This window comes from Triturus cristatus, chromosome 7, assembly GCF_964204655.1.
Source record: "Triturus cristatus chromosome 7, aTriCri1.1, whole genome shotgun sequence".
Taxonomy (NCBI): Eukaryota; Metazoa; Chordata; class Amphibia; order Caudata; family Salamandridae; genus Triturus; species Triturus cristatus.
The window spans coordinates 168,905,173-168,924,309 of record NC_140590.1 but is presented as its reverse complement, the minus strand read 5'-3'; the positions used below and the strand labels follow the sequence as shown (position 1 = coordinate 168,924,309).

At 45.9% G+C, this 19,137-nt stretch overlaps 1 protein-coding gene across 1 annotated transcript in view; it reads right to left on the bottom strand.

Annotated features, from left to right (window-relative positions):
- LOC146809136 (IgGFc-binding protein-like) overlaps positions 1–19,137 on the bottom strand; it is a 453,503-nt gene that overhangs the window by 117,337 nt on the left and 317,029 nt on the right. The window contains exons 25-26 of the mRNA XM_085615950.1: positions 16,154–16,733; positions 5,206–5,405 (exon numbers count right to left, since the gene is read on the bottom strand). Coding sequence (XP_085472076.1) covers positions 5,206–5,405; positions 16,154–16,733 — 780 coding nt within the window. The remainder of the gene's footprint in view (positions 1–5,205; positions 5,406–16,153; positions 16,734–19,137) is intronic.

The following is a 19,137-nucleotide window of genomic DNA, read 5'->3' as shown; positions in this document are numbered from 1 at the left end:
GCCATTGGCTATATATAGGTCACTGGGAGGTAGCGCTGCTCTGTTTGACTGTTATTATAACGGCAGGGTGGAGCTCTGGGAACATCATTTAGGCCTTCGCCTGCTCCTCTGTTTTTACTAATATCATGCAAAGGGATTTGGGAGAGGAGGTGGTCTGTCGGCTGCGCTGCCGCCTCTGGTGCAGGAAACCAAGGTTCGAGCCTCGAGCTCGCGTCCACTTCCCGCGAGTCTGGGCAAATCACTTACCTCCCCGTGCCTGAGTGTGTAAGTTAAATACGGTGCTATGTATAGCGCTCCTATACCTTCGGGTGGAGTTCGCGCGATATATATATGGTGTGCAGTACGGCCCGCCTGGATCTTTGTGGTGCAAGGAAGGCGGTACTGCAGGGTCCCCCTGGCTTGGAAGGGGCTCTTTGCGGGAGCTGGGTAAAAGGTGGTCGGCTTCATCACCAGCACTAGGTGCACATCGCCAGCTGGCTTCTGCTTTCCAGTCCGGGCACGCGCACTGTGACCCTGTTCTTCATTTGCTTCTGCTGGTCAGTCAATAGTTGGCCTTGTGGTAGGTGGTGCTATTTGTAGTAAATATAGGGATGCAGCGACATGTGCTCAGTATGGCTTGCAACTGGAGCTCATGTACGCTTCTACACCTTCGTGTGCACTCACTTTTACTTGTAACTGAGATGAACTCTCAAGGCGCGTTAGAGTAATGTTATGAATGACGATCATTCAGGCCTTTCAGCGAGTGGGACACCTAGCAGAAGACGGTGTGTTGGTGGCCGGGCTGCATGCCATAGTCTTTGCCTGAGCTAGTTGGGGAGCCCTGCAGACCAGTTTTATCTTTTAATCGCTCTTGAAGCTTGCGCAGGGCGCACGCGGATCTGTTGGTGTCTTTCGTGTAGAATTGGCTGCTTACTGGTGTAGGGGAAAGCCCAGCTTTCTTTGCCGCAGGCAGGCTGACATAAGGTAGAATAGCTCTCAGTGGGCCCTGCAATCTGTGCTAGGATGGGGAATTAGTTCACTATATGCAATTATAGGCACTGATCAGCCAATAGATGGGCTGGTGTAGGTAGTACTCCTCGCGTAGTAAATTTAGGGATGCGCTGTTATGTGCTCAGTATGTCAGGTAACTGGAGCTCATGTTTATCGTTTTAACACCTTGCGCTCACTTGCACAGACATTTGAAAATGAGACCGAGTGGACCTGGAACACCTAGTAAATGCGCGGTGTGTCGGTGGCCGGTCTGTATGCCATGTCCAGTGCCTGAGCATGCTGGGTAGCCCTGCGGACCAGTTTTTACTCTGGAAAACACTTGTAGCTGTGCAGGGCTCCCTCGGTTCTTTCTGGGTCTTTTATATTAGCCGGGCACTCCTGGGACGCTTCACCACTGTGGTCGGGAGCAGGGGAGGTGTCACTTTGCATTCAGCACCTAGGCCAAGCAAAGAGTTACGCTTAGTGTTGAGTGAGTGTTAATGTTACCGGGTCGTTCATTGGGGCTCCTTAGGGTAGGATGACCTAGCGGCAAGGAACAGCTAGGGTGGTTTACGTGTGCTTTAGCGATCATGAAGAAAGTATGCATCGCGGGCCCTGGCTCACACGGAAGTGAGCAAAGATCACACACACCACAGGTGCCGAGGCCTGCACTGATGCCTGGCATTGGGGTCCCAGATTACTTCTGAAATGGCTAGGCTTTTCAGATGCTGAAAGGAGGTCCATTGTTATTTACTCGATTGTTGAACGATTGGTTATTTCCTGGGTATACGCGGGTGTAGAGCGTTAGGCTCTTGTTGTCTTTCCATCGGGTCTGTTTGATGCGGGATGGTGGTTTTTGGGCACAGCCACGTGGTGGGTCTTTCTGTGTCTGACTGGGGTCAGCCTTCCTTTAATCTCCCTGTTTGTCACACACGGTTGTAAGACGGGGGGCAACTAGCCCTGTGCTGATTGAGTTGTTAGTACTGTTATTAGTATTAAACACATCAGGTACTCGTGGTACTGATATTTGCACCCAAACAATAGGTACTCTAGGACACATGTCCTCCATTACACACATCTCCAGAGAGGACTGCCCCTCCTCCCCCCCCCCCTCCAATTCTTGGAGCAATACGGGTCCAACTACCTGTGGGGTTGGCAGGCTTGGACAGAGGTTGGTGGCGAGCTTTCACATCACTCGGTAGGAGGATTTCATAGAGTCTCGGGGCAGGTCACTGGCCGCTTCCTCTCGCTGTGTTTGTTCTTTTTGGTGTGGTCATGTCAAATGATGGAGGAGAGCAATCATCGCATGGTATATCTGGGCATGAAGGAACGCCAGGCAAGATTGTAGCGTAGGCAGATAGTGGTACTTATCGGGGATTGGATGTTGGTTTCAATGGCATCCGCCATGCAGAGGGACCATGTACCTAGGTCACGTACATCAGGCAGTGACAGGTGAACTGGGACCATTTGTACTAGAATATACAGGAGTGGTTCCCACCACGGTTGGTCAGATGGGAGGCTGTCATCTTTATCTCACTGGATTCCCTTACTCCATCACTCCTATTGTAAGCTGGGGATGCCTGTTGACGCTGTTAGACCTGCGATTAGCTATTACACTCACCTGTGTGCCTTGGCATGGTTTGTCTCGCATCAGGGCCAGTTTGGGGTTACTGGCGAATTGTTTGCTCTAGGGCTGAAGCGGGCACTTCTAGAGCAGGGCAAGATTGATTAGGCCAGGCAGCATGACAAAGGTCTTTTTCGGCACTGGCAGAAGGGTGCAGAATGCTAAGTAGTGCCATTGCTGAACATAGATTTGTCAACATTCTGCTAGGGAATGATTAGTAGCAGCAAGGTATTGAACCATGGTGAGCATTTGGTTGTGGGTTCGTGCTCAACAGGAGCAAGGGAATTGCATTCTGTTCCATCAGGCTACGGGTACCGTCTATAGCACCAGAAACTGTAAAGCTGCTTTTTCGCCCGGGACTGGGCTGCCTATGTCATCTAACTTTGCAGCCAGACACTGAGTAGGCAAAGACATACTTGCGATGGTGCAACGGGCACTCAGCAGTAGAGTTAGATGAGTGTCATCATACCCCGATATAACGTCAGTGACAAAACGTGAGGTTGTGGCTACACACGACCAGGCACTCTAGGGCAGCTGGGGCGGGAGTGTGCCAGTGCCAAGAGGGTGCGGGTTGCCTGGTTAGGGCTGCTGGTTTGGAGGGAGCACTAATGCAGATCGCCACAAGAGCACATCTTGCATGCATAGAAGGCTAAATTGATACTTTTATGGCATGGGGACAGTTGCTTTAGTTATGCGCATGTTTCTTGGCAGTGTCAGGAACATTCAGAATGCAATGCTGGTGGTTAGCCTGTTGTCATGCTTTTCAGAGGTGTTTTAGCTCAGGCAGGGCCATGCATGGGTAGAGGCCGGTGGTCTGCCCTGGGATTCATGTTAACAGGCAGGTAAAGCAGCAGAACTTAGAGGAGCTTGAGTTTGACGTCTGGATACAAGGGCAGAGCCTGGTTGCTCACTTAGTAGCCCGTCCTTGAGTTCGACGAAACCGGTACCATTGATGCGAGTATCGATACCGGGTAACTTCTCCCGCCCTCCAGCAGTGGCTGGCAGCTATGCAGGTTGTGGAAGTGGCCTTCCAACGGGGGCGATATGGTCCATATGATTAAGGGAAACCCCGGGGTAACACTTTTATAGCTACAAATTAGCAGGAGAATAATTGGCTTTCCCAGTATTCAAAATAGAGAAGAATTTTACATGTTGGTTCCCCTCTGTGGTCACTCTTTCCTGTCTCTCCCTGGTATACTAGCAGAATTTTGGGAGGGCAAGGCTTCACATTTGGTGGTGACTGATGGAATGCGATGGACATACTCTATCTGAGTGAAAGAGGAAGTAAGGCGGGCTTGCAACGCTTACCTCCTCCCGCATTGGCACTGCCAAGCAGGAGTGTCTTGTCAAAGGGATTGTTATTTAGTCATGCAAAGGCAACTTTGGACCAACGCCTAGTTTTGGGTTTACGGTCCTTTCAGTCAAAAATCCACGGGGGAGTTTAGAAAGGATGGGGGCACCTGTCCTGATGGTGCATGCTGGCCGCCGGTCCGGTTGGGCGTAGACTTGTTTTGGCTGGACCTGGGAGAAGCCCGGTATCAGCATGCTGTAAGTAAAAAGGCCTACCGGGAGCCATGCGCAGTTGCGCAGAGCAAAGGGTCTTGGCTTCATCATGCATGGTCTTTTACACGTCAAGTCCACAGGGTGCCTGGAGGGAGATGGGGTGCACCTCTCTAGTTTAGGCATGGACTTTCTCCTACTGGACCTAGGGGAAGCTTTGGCTGCAGCAGGTTGTAAGTTAATAGGTCTACCTTGGTGGGGGGCCCTGGTTGTGAAGGTGGCCACTCCCAAGGCTGTGGAGGAGTTACAGGGCGATCCAGGGTCTGCACATACCAAGGGGTACATCATGCAGCAGTACCGCGGGCTGCTAAGCCAGGATACCCAGGGATGTTTTAGCGTTGTCCCCTGGAAGAACGACGGCGCCCCGTTAGCCGACAGGCGGTTGTGGGTCTGAGCAACCGGGGGCTGCCATGTATGCTCCGCCCACCCCTCACGGGGCAGGGGGCGTGTGAAGCAAGTGGACTGGGGGTCCACGGATGGGAGGGGTGGCCCCTCCCATTAGTAGGTATACACCATCTGGCGTTGCCATGGTGACTCTAGGCCACCATGTTTGCATATTGTTTATGCTAATAAACCTGCAGCAATATTTCTCCACTTACAATAGTGTTGTGTGGTTTATTTATGTACTTATGTGTTTTGTGACAACTGTTGCCGATATTGGCACTTTGTGTTGGTGTAAGCAGCCTCCCGACGAGAGACTTATTTTTCTACAAATTAGCCGCTGCCTCTGGTGCTTTACTGCAGCTAGACATGTAGCATTTCCTGCCAGCAAGCAGGGGAGTCTGGTGCTTGATTGCACAGGCAGGTGAGAAGGGTGGTTCTTCTATGTCGTTGCTTTTACGTACGCTTGTAATTACACATTTTAACTGTGATTATTTGAAAACTTGTACGCGGCAACATCACGATTTTATGTACCGTGGCAAACCGCATTTACTCGAGTTTTGGAAGTAAACAGTGAATATTCCAGTGCTCTCACTTGCCAGGGGCCAGGAGATCCCCTTTGTGTGTTTGTATGTCATGTATGTTAAATGATCACTGTAGTTGTTTCGTACCGGGTAGTATCTTCCATGTGCATAGCATCCACACATGTCCATTGGCACGCACTGCTGTCCATCAAAGAGCAGGTCCCCATCACAATCGCAGCCTTCCGCGCAGTCCTCTGGACAGTCCCATGGGTCAACGAGTCCGAAGCAGCTGGAAGCACAGATGTTGGAGCAGATGCTGAAGCTGCTGTTTGCAGGACAGTCCATTGCTGGAAACAAAGAGCAGAATTATTTACTATAAATTCATACAGTCCCATTGGTGGTGCTAGGATGGGGACTTTCTTTGATGGACATGGTATAAGGTTAGCACAGAGATAAGCAGAAAGGAGAAATATCTTACAGAGAATCAGGGCTAAAGGTTAGTAACGATGGATGAATTTGGCAGAGTATGTTGCAGAAGTTTAAAAAATAAATAACAAACCCTTTTTTATTACTAATAAAAAAATACAACTTCTCTCTCTCACACTCATGCTCAAATCAAACACACAACTATCTTGCACACTATGATCGAGGTGGTAGAGGTGACAGTGATTATAGTAAGGCCAATGGTGTAGTAATGGTGGTGATGTAGTAGTGGTAGTAGGGGTAACAGTAGCCATAGTGGTGTAGATGGTGGGGCAACTGGTAGTGTTAGTGGAGATGGTAGTTGTGGTGATGACAGTGGTGATTTTGGTGGTGATAGTGGGTTGATCGCGGTAAATTTCATCATAATGTCAGTGGTGTTGGCAATACTGATGGTAAAGTTAGTAAATGTGATGGTCATAGTAGAGGTAATGACGGATGTGGTAATGGTAATGCTGTTCATAACAGTGGTGGTGCTAGTGGCAAGAATGACAGTGTTGGTAGTGACAATGGTGGTGCTAATGCCGAGATGGATGTAATGGTGGTGGTGGTGAGGGTGCTTGTAGTAATTGTGGTGATGTAATTGTAAGGGTGGTAATAATGATGGTAATGGTAGTTGGACTGGAAATGGTGAGGTGGTAATGGCAATGACAATGTTGTTGTTGATGGCACAGATGGTGCAATGGTGATTGTAGTGTTTGAGATAACAGTAGTGGTTGTGGTGTTGGTAGCAGCCTTGGTTATAATAGTGGTGGTTGTAATGATGGTAATAGTAGTGGCGGTAGTAGAGGTGATAGTAATCATGGTGTTAGTAGTAGTGGTGGTAGTTATGGTGATAATGGTGTTGGTAGTAGTAACTGTAATGGTAGTAGTAACAGTGGTGGTAAAGTCATGTAATGGTGGTATTGTTGGTTGCTTTGGGGTCATAATAATAGCGGTGATGGTAACTGTGAAGTTAATAATATTGGTGTTGTTGATGGTTGTGATATTGATGGTAATGGTGGTGCTGGAAACTTGTGGTTGTCTAAAGGTGAATATGGTGTTGTGATGTTGGTAAAGGTGGTCTTTATTGTGGTAGTCAAAGTAGTGTGCCCCCGGTGGTGTTGGTGATAACGGTGGACAGTTTTCACAGACTCCAAATCTTTGGAATCTGGAGAGGCTACAGCACCTGCCTTTGTGGTGCACCAAGCTGTGGAGGAAGATCAGGGACTTGATGGCTGAAGATGACCTACTGTGGGCCCTGAAGCGGTGAGTGAAACTGTCAGTGGACAGTACAGAGAACGCAAGCAGTACTGTGAAACATGCCGGATGATGATTCTCAATGGATTGTTAAAGGAATTTCTTCACCAAAGCTGGGCACTGCTAGTCATCACATTGACGCAGCCGCCATCTTACATGACAGGATTCATTTCACAATCAAATGGAGTTTGCCAACTCCAGCAGCTTAATCAGCAGTGCTATAGTTTATCCATCATTTTTAGCTTAAGCTTTGTGGATGCTACTAACCCCGTCCTGCCTCCACCCAACAGCCATAAGTCATACTGGGGGCTGATCAAAAATGTTCGAGCACTATGCCGACAAAGCAATGGCTGAAGTGGGATGAAACAAAAGCTCTCAAAACAATGGCAGACAAAAAAAAGAGTAAATCCTTCACTCAGTGTCAGTTACACAACTATTGACCAATCAATTGCTAGCCTCTGATCGCACGACATGGTTAACACAATCCCTTCTATGTGCATGCTTAGATTTTTTTCTTGCTCAAATAAACTCTGCCAGAAAGCTTCAGTTTTTTTCTAGTGAGACTCAAAAATAGAAACATTACAATCGTATTACATATTTATATGTATGTGTTGGACTTTGCCCTGTGTGCAGGGTCACCCTCAGACCTTTGGCCTTCACCTTCCTGTTTTCTGAACCCATTTTTGTTGGCTTCTAGGACTCGGTGCACTTTATCACTGCTAACCAGTGCTAAGGTGCTTTTGCTCACTCCTTAAACCATGGTAGAATTGGCCTGCACCCAATTGACCTATTTAATTAAAAGGGTGCATCCCTAGTAAAGTGGTACTAAATGGGCTCAGAGCCTGTAAATCAAGTGCTGCTAGTGGGCTTGCAGTACTGATTGTTCCACCCACTTAAGTAGCCCTTTATTCATGTCTCAGGCCTTCCATTGCAGCCTTTGTTTACAGTTTTAGACTGTCATTTTGACCTGGCAACATTTACTTTTTGCCAGGCCCAAACCATCCTTTTTAATACATACATGTCACCCATAGGGCAGGATGCAGTGTATTTAAAAAGTTGAACATGTACTTTTATGTTTTACATGTCCTGGTAGTGAAATCTCTTTAATTCGTTTTGCACTACTGTGAGGCCTACCTCTCCCATAGGATAGCAATTGGGTTGCCTTATTTCCAGTAATAAATGATAACTTTCATTTGGAGCAGGTAAGCAGGTCAGGTTTGGTGTTGAAGGAACGGTAATTAAAAGCCCTCTTTATTAGTAAAGTCGGATGCTAAATCACAATTCTTAAAGTGCCACTTTTAGAAAGTTAAATAACAATATACAGGAACTGCTACTTATGCCCAATTATGGACCCAGGGTAAAAAGTGAGTACAGACAGAATGGTTGCGTGGGACTCTTTTGTTATTCAGTCAAGATAATTCTCTCTCTTGATACAAAGAAGCAATTTGCTCCATGTATTCTCCAAAATAGGTATAGTATGTTTTATATATATATATATATATATATATATATATATAAACGGAGCCTGGAATCGCACACGCTCGTGCGTGTGCTTTTCGTTTTGGCATCCGCGATTGGCCTTTGAGTGCATGTATTTCTCAAAGACGGCACACAATAGGCCAAAGGCAGACGCATTGCTCCGCCCATGGCCTATTGGTGTCTATTACGCGCACCAAAGGCCATGTAGTTTCAATTATCGTGCCCAGACACGGGCGTGATAATTGAAAACAGATGTTCCCTGTGGCGCGCGCGCACCACTCACGGGCGTGTGTATTTTTTTACAATAGCAATCACTTTAGAAAAGTAGCAAAAATGGAAGCTCGTATCACATATATATTTGTGTACCAGAGTTTACCATGGAGAAAATGCTAAATGTTGTGTTTGGTAAAAGAATAGATCTTGCACAGTGTGTTTCTTTGTTGAATATGAAGGCTGAAAAAGTTTGGGAAGTGTGAAGTTACGAATGCAGCATTAAAGGTGCAAAAGCATTTTATTGGTTTGCATTTTATAAGAAAAGATCTTATTTTGTTATAAAAACGTTCTTGCCTACGTTAAACAGTTTGCGAGAAAAATCTCTATCATGTATTTTTGTAATCGTTCAGTAATCTGTGTGCTCCATTGTTGCCCCTGTACTAACAAGTTTGAGTAATCCATGAACTAGAGGCAATTGTTCAATATGTGCACGGTTTATACCGACAGCTAATTTAAAATAAATTTAAAGTATATAACCAAACATCCAGGACAGGAGTTTTGGACTCGTCCCTTGCATTACAAAGTCCCCTGCTGGGTATGGGGCATCTTTAACAGGATGAATGTGTGCCAAGCACCACGCCCAGAAGGAACACAATAAAGAGTTTATTTCAGAAAGACAAGCCCACGCCGCAGCGCGCACCAGGCGATACAGGACTCCCCTGGGGCTTGTTTGTTTTCTTTTAACTGTTGTAGTTTTTTTCCTAATGATTTGCTCAAAATGCAAGCACGTCCTATTGGCTTTGCCAGCGCATGTTTGAAAGGTATTCCTACGTGGTTGGCTGTGCGCCCATTGTCATACAGCTCCCGTTTCCCTCTGGTGTCTGGAGACAAGACGGCTCAGTGACTGGTGCCTGGGTGCAGTTGCCGGTTTTTCCTGTGGGGCGGCGCGTAGCTCCAAAAAATAACCCAGATCGGTGTAAAGAACAGGAAGCGAGGTACCTACATAGAACAGTATGGCTTGTGGTCAGGTTCAGATAGAGTATATAAATTAGGATGGGATTGGGGGGCGGGCTTTTTGAAACGTAGTGCAATGGGATTTTACTTAGCCTGGAATCACACGGTTTGTTTGGGTTAAGTAGCGCCGAGATTAGAACGCAGCTCGTCACTTGAATGTAAATATACAACTTGTCCGTGTGACGGTCATTACGAATTTCCGAGCAAGCGGGGGTTAGACGGTTTAAATAAACAAAAGGTTATATACACCCGATATGCAAAAGACACGTAATTGATCAAAAGGAACATTGACGACTTTTAAAAATTGGAATTTGCGTGAATAATAACCCATGTTCACAAAAATAAACTCCTCGTTAAAATCATTCTGGAAGAGATTACTATCCTATCATCGTTATATTTGTATGGCGGTACCGTGGGTTGAGCACCAGCTGACCCCATGTCACAATGACCCTGAACATGGCTGTTGTTAAAAACGGCAATGCATTCTGGTACTTGTAGCTTTGATTTCATCAAGGAGCCCAATAGACTCAACTGCCGGATTGCATACGTTTGAAGCAGGAAAAGCCAGGCCTGGAGCATTGTGTCCTTGTGGTAGTCACTAAGAAGTCTGAGGCCAAAGTCCAGATTTCGCCATTCGTATGTTTTGTGACCAAGCATAATTATTTGACCTCTCCAATTCACTTGGGTGAACTGTAAACATATCTACTAACTATACTGAAAGCTGGTCGCTTGAGTCGTAACATGCCTCAGCTGCCTGGTTTCTTCCTCTCTGGTCACACTGAGCATGAATTACAAACTGAGTAGCAGTAACAAGCACTTGCAATGCAATAGGTCTCGCATTTGCGCAAGTTTGAGCTATCGGCATTGTAAATAATGTTGCCTTTTTTTATGTTTTGGTTTTTAAAACATAAATAAAAGGCATTGCCATTTACAATGGCCATAGCTTAAACTCGCGGAAATGCGAGACCTATTGCATTGCAAATGCTTGTTCCAATTTGGTGTGGGAGTTTTCTTGTGTTGTGTGTTGCACAAATACTTAACACATTGCCTTTCAGTTAAGCTGACTGCTGGGGCATGGCTAGGCACCAATGGAAGAAGGCATGGACTGAGGTGCCCCCGCTGAACGCCACCATCGGAAAGAATCCTGGCTTCCATTAACCTTATCTGACCCTCCAAGACAAATTTACAGGTCCCTGCATATCTGGGGACTTGCAGATGTAGTGAAAATATCTTCTTTTATGCCCACTGCCTTGAAGGCTTTCTACTGACTGTTGGGCCTTGTCGTAACATGGTGGACTGCGACTGCCTTTACCGCCGCTAGACCAGCGCATCAGGAGAGCTTATCAGGAGGGCAACTGTTGTGCAACTAAAGGCCTGGTGAAAGCGACAGAAGAGTTAGGGGTCTGGCGCCTTGATCTGCCTGTTCGTAATTGGTTCCTATTGCGCCCCACCAGATTTGGGCCTCATAGTGCGACGCAGGATGGCAGACTGGTTTTGCTGTGGACAGGGTATGGGTCACCCGTGATCACCTGCTGTACCTGCTGCTGCACAGGCTGTTGACTGCAGTCTGCCAGTTGGCAGTCTTTGGGACCAGCTGCTGACTGTGTTCTCCTGTGGACAGCCTCGGGAATGTGTTATCCAGATCTGTGCAGCCTGCCAACCCTGCCCTCATGCGGTTGCGTGGTGCATTGCAGGGCAGCCTTGAGATCAAGCATTTTTGAGAGGCAACTCCTGAATGCCTGCTGCGCTGTTGCGAGGATCCGTTGATACGGACTGTGATGAGATTGCTAAAGTAGTGCAATCGGAAATTGAACAGCTCTGTTGCAGTCCCCCAGAGTGATTGCCAGGGTTCTTGGGAGGACAGCTGTTGAATGAATGGAGAAACCAAATGGTCCTGGAGGCCTTGTGAGCTGCTGGAGTGAAGCCTTGTGAGTAACTGGAAGTATTTTGCTTGTGAGCAGCTTCCCGTTGCAAATAGTGTGTTGCTACCTGATATTAAAGCATACCAATATTGTAGGTGGGGGCTACAAAACATGAATGTAGCCCTTGAGGACTTTCTGGCCTACGGTTACTTCCCCAAGAAGATGCAGCTGAATTAGGGGGAGATATTACTACAGAAGAGGCTAGAGCTGCCATCAAAAATATGGTGCACAGTAAACATCCAGGAACTGATGGCCTACCCGTGGAGCTCTTTGCCACATATAGAGACATCCAAAACTAGTAGAATATTACTGTGTAGCTCGAATCTGGTCATCTTCCTGTATCTACATGTCAAGCCCTGGTCATCTCACTTCTGAAACCAATTCGCCCACCCATGGATGTCAGAACTTACCTGCCTTTGTCCATGCTTAATGCTGACTGTCAAATTCTTGGTAGAATCCTAGTGACCGGATTCTGGCCCCATATGCCCACTTTGATTCACATAGACCAAGTAGGATTTATTCCTGGGCGCAACACCGCATTCTATATCTGTAGACTCCTTTTCACTCATGAATGATGATTTCTTAGATAAATGAACAGTAGCTGTTATGGTGCTAGATATAGAGAAGGCCTTCGCCAGCCTGAGTTGGGACTTCCTATATCGAGTAATGGCTCGAATGCGGCTGGGTCCCGGGTTTATCCACTGGGTCAAACTTCTCCACACAGGTCCCTCGGCATGAGTGCGTACTGGCAGAACTGTATCTGATCCATATGATGGTGGGCGTAGGACTAGGCAGGGGTGTCCACTCTCCCCCTTATTTGTTGCCATTTTACTGGAGACGCTGGCGGGCATCACTCACGCTGGGGGATTTCACCGTGGGTTGTAGGCTCACGTGCAATCTCATTATGCTGCATTATATGCTTTTGTTTCTCAGAGATGGCAGACTGGATTTACCTGGCACAGTAGACTTATTGGAGCGCTAAGGTTCAGTCTCAGTCCTGCACATTATTTGGCTGACATCCCACCAGTTTCCTCTCTGTGGGGATACCGCCCCTCCTCAGAATCTGCGTAGACTTGCTTGGAACCCTACATGTTTGAAATATTTAGGAGTTAAAATATACCCTAATCCCCAAGACCTATTGGAAGGTAATGTTGGGCAACTGCTGGAGCACTTCGAACTATTATAAACTTTTGGACTACTTTGCCATTATCTTTTGCTGGTAGAATAGCGTTGGCTAAGATGGTGGTACTCCAGAGACTGCTTTATTTTTTTCTCTAAGCTGTCATTGTTGGTGCCTCACCAGCTGTTCAGGGACCTGAAATCCCTACTATTGGAACTGATCTGGGGTACAGGTAAACGTAGGGTGGCGTTAAGTAAATTGCAGCGCCCTGTAGTGATAGTCAGGTTTGCTGTTCCAGACTTAGAGTCCTATTACTTGGCAGCACTGCTGCAATGGTTCCATTGCTGGTGACATTGTCCACCGCAGACCCACGTCCCTGTGCCCTACTCGCCAGATCTGACACTGAGATGGTTGAAGATAGTGACTCGTGAGAGAGCACGGGGGCATATCGTGGTGGACTGCCTATGGGATAAATTGTATAGTTGATCTGTATTGGGATGGTGAAATGCACATATTTGAAGACTTGGTGCAAGAATTTGGTATTCCTGGTGGCCAATTTTGTTGCACTGGACAGTGGTTGCCACCATTAGGAATCACTGGGGGAATGGAGACTCTGAACCTGCAACTCACCAAGTCTGTCAGTTGCTCTGTACAACGACTGGCCGGTTAAAAGTGGTCATGTGCCTATATCAAGCCATACTTGCTAGCATCCTAAGTACACTCATAGACTTGAAAGTGAAATTTAAGACAGACTTAGAGATTCAGTTCACTGATACAAACTAGGAGAAGATCCTCGCACACATACCCATTGCATCTCATAATGCCTGGTTCAAATTCATTAATTTTTATTTTCTGCACAGAGCTTACCTTACACCTGGTAAGATCAATATGTTCTACACAATAGCTGATGCAGTTTTGTCCGAAATGTGGGGAGCTTGGGGTAGAAATGTTCCATATGGTATGGTCCTGCCCATGCTTAGCGGGGTTCTTGGAAGCTGTAGTGGACTGTGTCGATGATATCACTCTATGGGGAGTTATACCTACCCAATAAAGTGAAAAACTACCACTAGATTTAATGATCTGTCATTGATATTGGCAAAACGAGAATTGACAATGCATTGGAAAGTTGCTAGGGAACCACGACTGACTAAATGGCGAGATGAACTGGTTAAATAGGCAGGACTTGAGGGTGCTGTGTTGTTTCAGGAATTGAAGAGCAGGTGTGCTAGAGCATTGGAACATCTAGTAGATAGCCTGTTAGCCACGGACATCTACACAGATGCACCTAATAGCTCCCTTCTTTCACGGGAGGATTCAGGCGATAAAGGCAACTGACTTTGCAGTGGACGCATTGAGTGGGATTTGGAGTTACAGAACTCACAATTGTACGGGCCTTTTTGGAGAATTCAGGGAGTTCAGGAAAGTGGCCTTGCATGGGACGCCTTGGGTGGGATTGCCTGGCCATTACAGAACTCTATATACGTCAGCTTAGTAAGGGCAAGGTGAAAATGGGGGTGTTGATGTTTGTTAGCTGCTACCTAAAGAGGTCAAACGGCATGTTATCACAATGCATAGACCACTGTTTGATTCTGATGTACTATGTCATAACAGGTATTGTTCTCTGTTTATAAACAGCAACAAAACTTTGTTTAAAATAAGTTAAGCCTGACTGCTCTGTGCCAAGCTACCAGAGGGTTTAGCACAGGTTAATTTGGTGTTTGCTTGTGCTTCACCCTGAACGAGATTGTGGTTGCTGCTTGAGTAGGGTTTTGCCCCCTTAACCAGTAAACCAGTTTCCAACAGTAGGCTATAGGGTTTGCAGGACTACTAGGTGCAATGTCTAGTAGAGAGGGGGAAACTAACTCCCTGATTGTTTGGTAGACTTTCTTATGTAGTTGCTGTAAGCTTATGCATAAGCAGTTACCGCTACATGTAAAGCACTGTAATAGCAAATGGTAAAGTGTTGCTATAGATAAACACTGAAAAGGAATGAGAAAATAAATGACAGCGGAGGAGAGTCTGGCAGTAGAATAGCTTTGCCAGAAAATTGACTGTCAAACAATAACGAGTCCTGAAGATTATCAATCAAAATACAGTCTCAATAGAAATATTATTAGAAAATCTGCACCCTACAGCACAATATTTTCCTAACCAATATTTAGGACCCAGTATTAATGTCAGGCGATATATTTCTGTGTATTATGTTGATAGAGCTTCATGCGGTTCTGAAATTTTTAGGGGTGCATCATATTCACTGTTAGTCAGCACCCGCATATTAATCAATGTGTGCTAAGTAGTGTCATAGAAATGTATTGCTGAAATGGTTTAACATAGAGGTGATTAGAAATTTAATAATGCTTTTCGTGAAGAGTAATGTTGCAAGTCATCGTGAATATATTTAGTAAATGCATAATGGTTAGTTTAGTGCAATGCAATGTATTTAGGTTAAACGTGTGTTATGTTGAAATTACATGTGTAGGTGCTTATCCACGTATATGAGGATAAAGAACTAATGCTTAGGGTGTGATTTAATAGTGTGTTTAAATTGTAAAGGCCTAATCGCATATACGTTTAAACAGAAAGGCCTGTTCATTTTGTTATGTTAGCTAACGTTGTAGGCCGAAAATGATTTCCCTGGGTAAAGGCTTTGGGTTGCAGGGAGATGTAAAATCTTAGAGACGTGAAATGTTTTCGTTCCCATGTTTCTGTTGCAGGTGCAAGGACATTTAGCTCGTTAGTGAGACTAGGTCTTTGTTTTAGGAGTTAGGATGCTGCGAGAAGCCAACAGGGGAGTGCATTGGAATGTGGAGATGATACTCTCAGCGGAGAAGGGGCCTGGGACCCAAGGTCAAGCTAACTGTCTTTGGATGCCAGACAAGCTTGTAGGAAAACTACTGGGAGAAGACCTGGCCGAAGAGGTGTGCCGAAGGGCGTGTTCTATGATTTTGGGGTTGTTTATTAGGGACAGTGCCCCGTGGGTGGAGCATTTGAGGCTTAGACGGGAAGCTAGAAAGAGCATCTTAGATCGAGCTCTGACTAAGTGAATGTAAATATTAGGAAGTCTTCACTTCTGACACCTTTTTGATGGGAAAGGCTAAGTAGGGATATCACCTTAGAGTTAGTGTAGGGATAGACTAACGCTTTTCCTTTTTAGACTAATGATTCCTTATTTGGATATTGGCCTAACCATTGCTTTCTTGATGATTTTGGAGTCAGTGATTCTTTTTGTCTTGAGCCGGATGAGAATCCTCCGTAGACTTGGATTTGTATTAGTGCCCATTTACCTTCTACACCTTGAATTGAGGTGTCTGTATGTTCAGCTATTTTTGGTTGTAATAAATTCTTATACATTTTAGATTCGGGGTCAGTGGTCCTTTCCAAATGAAATCTAATTTTGGTGATTATGTTCTGATAATTGTATTCCCTCCCCTCTACACTATTTAGCAGATAAAAATATCCTGGCGACCTGAGAGGATTCTTGGAGATAACCAGGTAGGCAAGAATCCGGCTTCATCACTATTCTGACATACAACTGGGGTGGAGAAGCTGAAAACAGGGGATGAGTCTCAGTGCTCAAAGGATAAATAATATGTTGCTTTAGGTGCAGCTTTAGCAGTTCTATACTCACGACAGAAGGAGTCACTCCTCCAGGACCTGAGGGTCACCCCAGCAGCCTGGCAGTCTGCCACGTAGGTCTGAATGTTGCGACACAGCATCATCCTGTCTCCATTGCCAGCACACAGGTCATACACGCAGTTTTCAAAGTAGGCATCTGGTTTTATGGTGCTGTGGCAGTCACTCAGAGGCCCACTCACATCTGTGAGGAAGCCACAGTACTCCTTGTTTCTACAGACCTCCTTTTTGTCTTCACTGCAGGTGAAGCAGGGGTTGTCAGGGGCTCCACAGGTGACTGGGTTACAAGTCTCGTCTGTCTCCACCGCCCAGGCTGTTGCAAAAGCATTGACATCCGTGGTCAGCTGGCCATCAGGAAGGGTGAAATTATCTGTGTTGTCCCCATTGTAGTTCCCGCACAGACCATACATCTTGCCCTTGTAGCTCGCCGGGACGGTGACTTTGACATAGTTTTCCCAGTCATACTGCACAGTTATGAGAAAGTCTGTCTCTATCCTGACAGTAACACCATGCTGAAAGGCTCTGACCTTTCCATCCATCAGGCTGACGGGGAGCCTGTTTATCACTCCGTCCACCTAAAATTGAAGCATCAGCAAAAGCATATTTAGCAAGAGATAAGCACTGAACATCATAGGATTTATATTGCTCATGAATGTAATTAAACGTAAACATGCGCTGAACTGTAAGCCTGAGACACAAGGAATAAGACAATAGGAGCAGAAAGGCTGACAGTAACATGGCCAGAGAAACATTTGTAGTGACTGAGAGATAGATGTATACAAAGTTCTAGATGTGGTTCAGCCAGGGGTGTGCTAATTTTGGTACATATTCATGTTTGAGTCAGAAGTTAGAAGAGAAAGCATAAATATCATTCCTAAGGAACTAAGGAACTGATTTAGATTGCGGAGGATGGGGTACTCCGTCACAACATTGACTGATATCCCGTCCACTAAAATATTAATAACATAGGATATTATGGGATTTATATTTCGGTGGGTGGGATATCCGTCGCTGTTCTGAAGGAGTAACCTGGCTGCCGAAATCTAAATCAGACCTTAAGGGCGTCAACCACAAACATAGAGGGACTTTGTGCCTCTAGTTGTGAAGAGAAATCTGTAGGCAGATGGGCTGGGCAAAGGGTCTGATCAAACCAACTTAACAACCAAAGGACAAGCCCTTGCTTCAACCTTCTGTTTTCCATAACCCACTGAACACAGGTGACTCTAGTCCTCCCACCAAATCCCTGCTGTTCTCATCCTGGCATGCACAGCACAGTGGGTTATGTCCATTCAGGCCTGAGTGCAGAGCCTGACTTCGGCCAGGTTCTGTGCTGAACTGCTGCTGCAGGGTGGCTGAGGGGTTTCCACTGTGTGTTATGGGCTTACAGAAATGGTGCACAGATCCTGGTTAAGAGGGCCTGTGCCCAGCCCCTCTTTTGAATGTCTGTAGCCATAGACAGTGAGTTCTGTCCTTAGGTGGGCACAAAGAAGGGCCATACTTCACCAGCTCCTCCTGTACATGTCAAAAGACCATGAACAGTACATTTAGTCCATATGTGGGTGCTGGCTTCAGGACAGAGCCAAGTACCATAGTCTATCCTCAGCTACAGCTGGCCAAGGCTGACGGCCTTGCAGAGTAGGTCATATCATCACCAGCCTCTACTCCAAATCTGAAGACATGGGATTTAGGGCAGTGCATGGCCAACGATTACATCTTGCATTAAAAGCCTACTGGGCATGGTAAAAGAACTTATAGAGTCACTTAGGTCCACACAAATGGGGAGGGTGAATTATATCATGACATAATCACTTGAAAAAATAAAAGTAAATATGAGTCATAAATACCCCTGATCATAGAAAATGAACCATTCGTGATTAACACCTCACTAATTCCCATAAAAGCAGAATATTATTCAAAAAGCACTGAAATTCCTCAATAATGAAAAACAGTGCAAACCTGATCCTTCCATGTGCACCTTATACGTCAGACAACACATCACTGATGACATAGCACCATCAATGACACCACAGAGCACATGTTGTGTTCGAGAGCCAAATTCTGCTACATTTCCCCACTTCGTGCATCCCATTTCACATAAGAGCTTTGCGCAAGGCCTTTACCCAACCTGAGAACATGGGGAAAGGCCCACGTCCTCGATAAAGGCCAGGTCCTTAACCCGCTCCAGGGTAATGTACTTCAGGCCATTGTGAAAATATCACATGTGACTCACATACTGTAGTACCAAATTTACCAATGTGTTTATTGCTGCACTTGTTTCAAATGATGTGTGTAATGGAGTCACTTATTTCCACTGGCCTTGCATAAATCTGTAACGATTTAATACTGCAAACAGCAGGAAAATAACCTATATCTGAGAGTGGTGAAAAATAGACTAATTTGCCATGGAAGGTGTCTGCTTTGGAGAGTGTTCTCAGTAATTCCCTTGCATGTTGGTAAGTGGCATAATGCTCTGTATCGACTCCATCCCACCCAGGAAGAGACATTGGGACCACAAAATAACCACCACTTTATCATTTAACATCAGTTTCTTTCTATCGGTCCATGCCGTCAGGAAAGGCCAGGAGGTGGGGTTGGTGAGGAATCTGCATTTAGACACAGTATCCATCAGAAAGAGCAAAGGTAAATAACTTTTTCTTCCGATGGAGACTTCGAATCACAGATTCCTCACCTTGTGAATAGATACCATAGCAGTACCTTTCCAGGTGATGTGACTGTGGAATGTCTCAAAGCAGAAAATCCTGCCAGACTGAACCTGCAATATGCCCCTTCCACTGGACCTAGCTTCCCAGACAGTAGTGCTTCATGAGCCTATGAACTGACGCCCATGTCGCAGCCTGGCAGATGTTCAAAACAGACACGCTGTACACCAGCATGGTGGTAGCAGTTTTGGTTTTGGTGGTATGAACCCACAGCTCTTCCAGAGGCTGTTTCTTTGCCAGACTGTAGTCGATGTTTTGC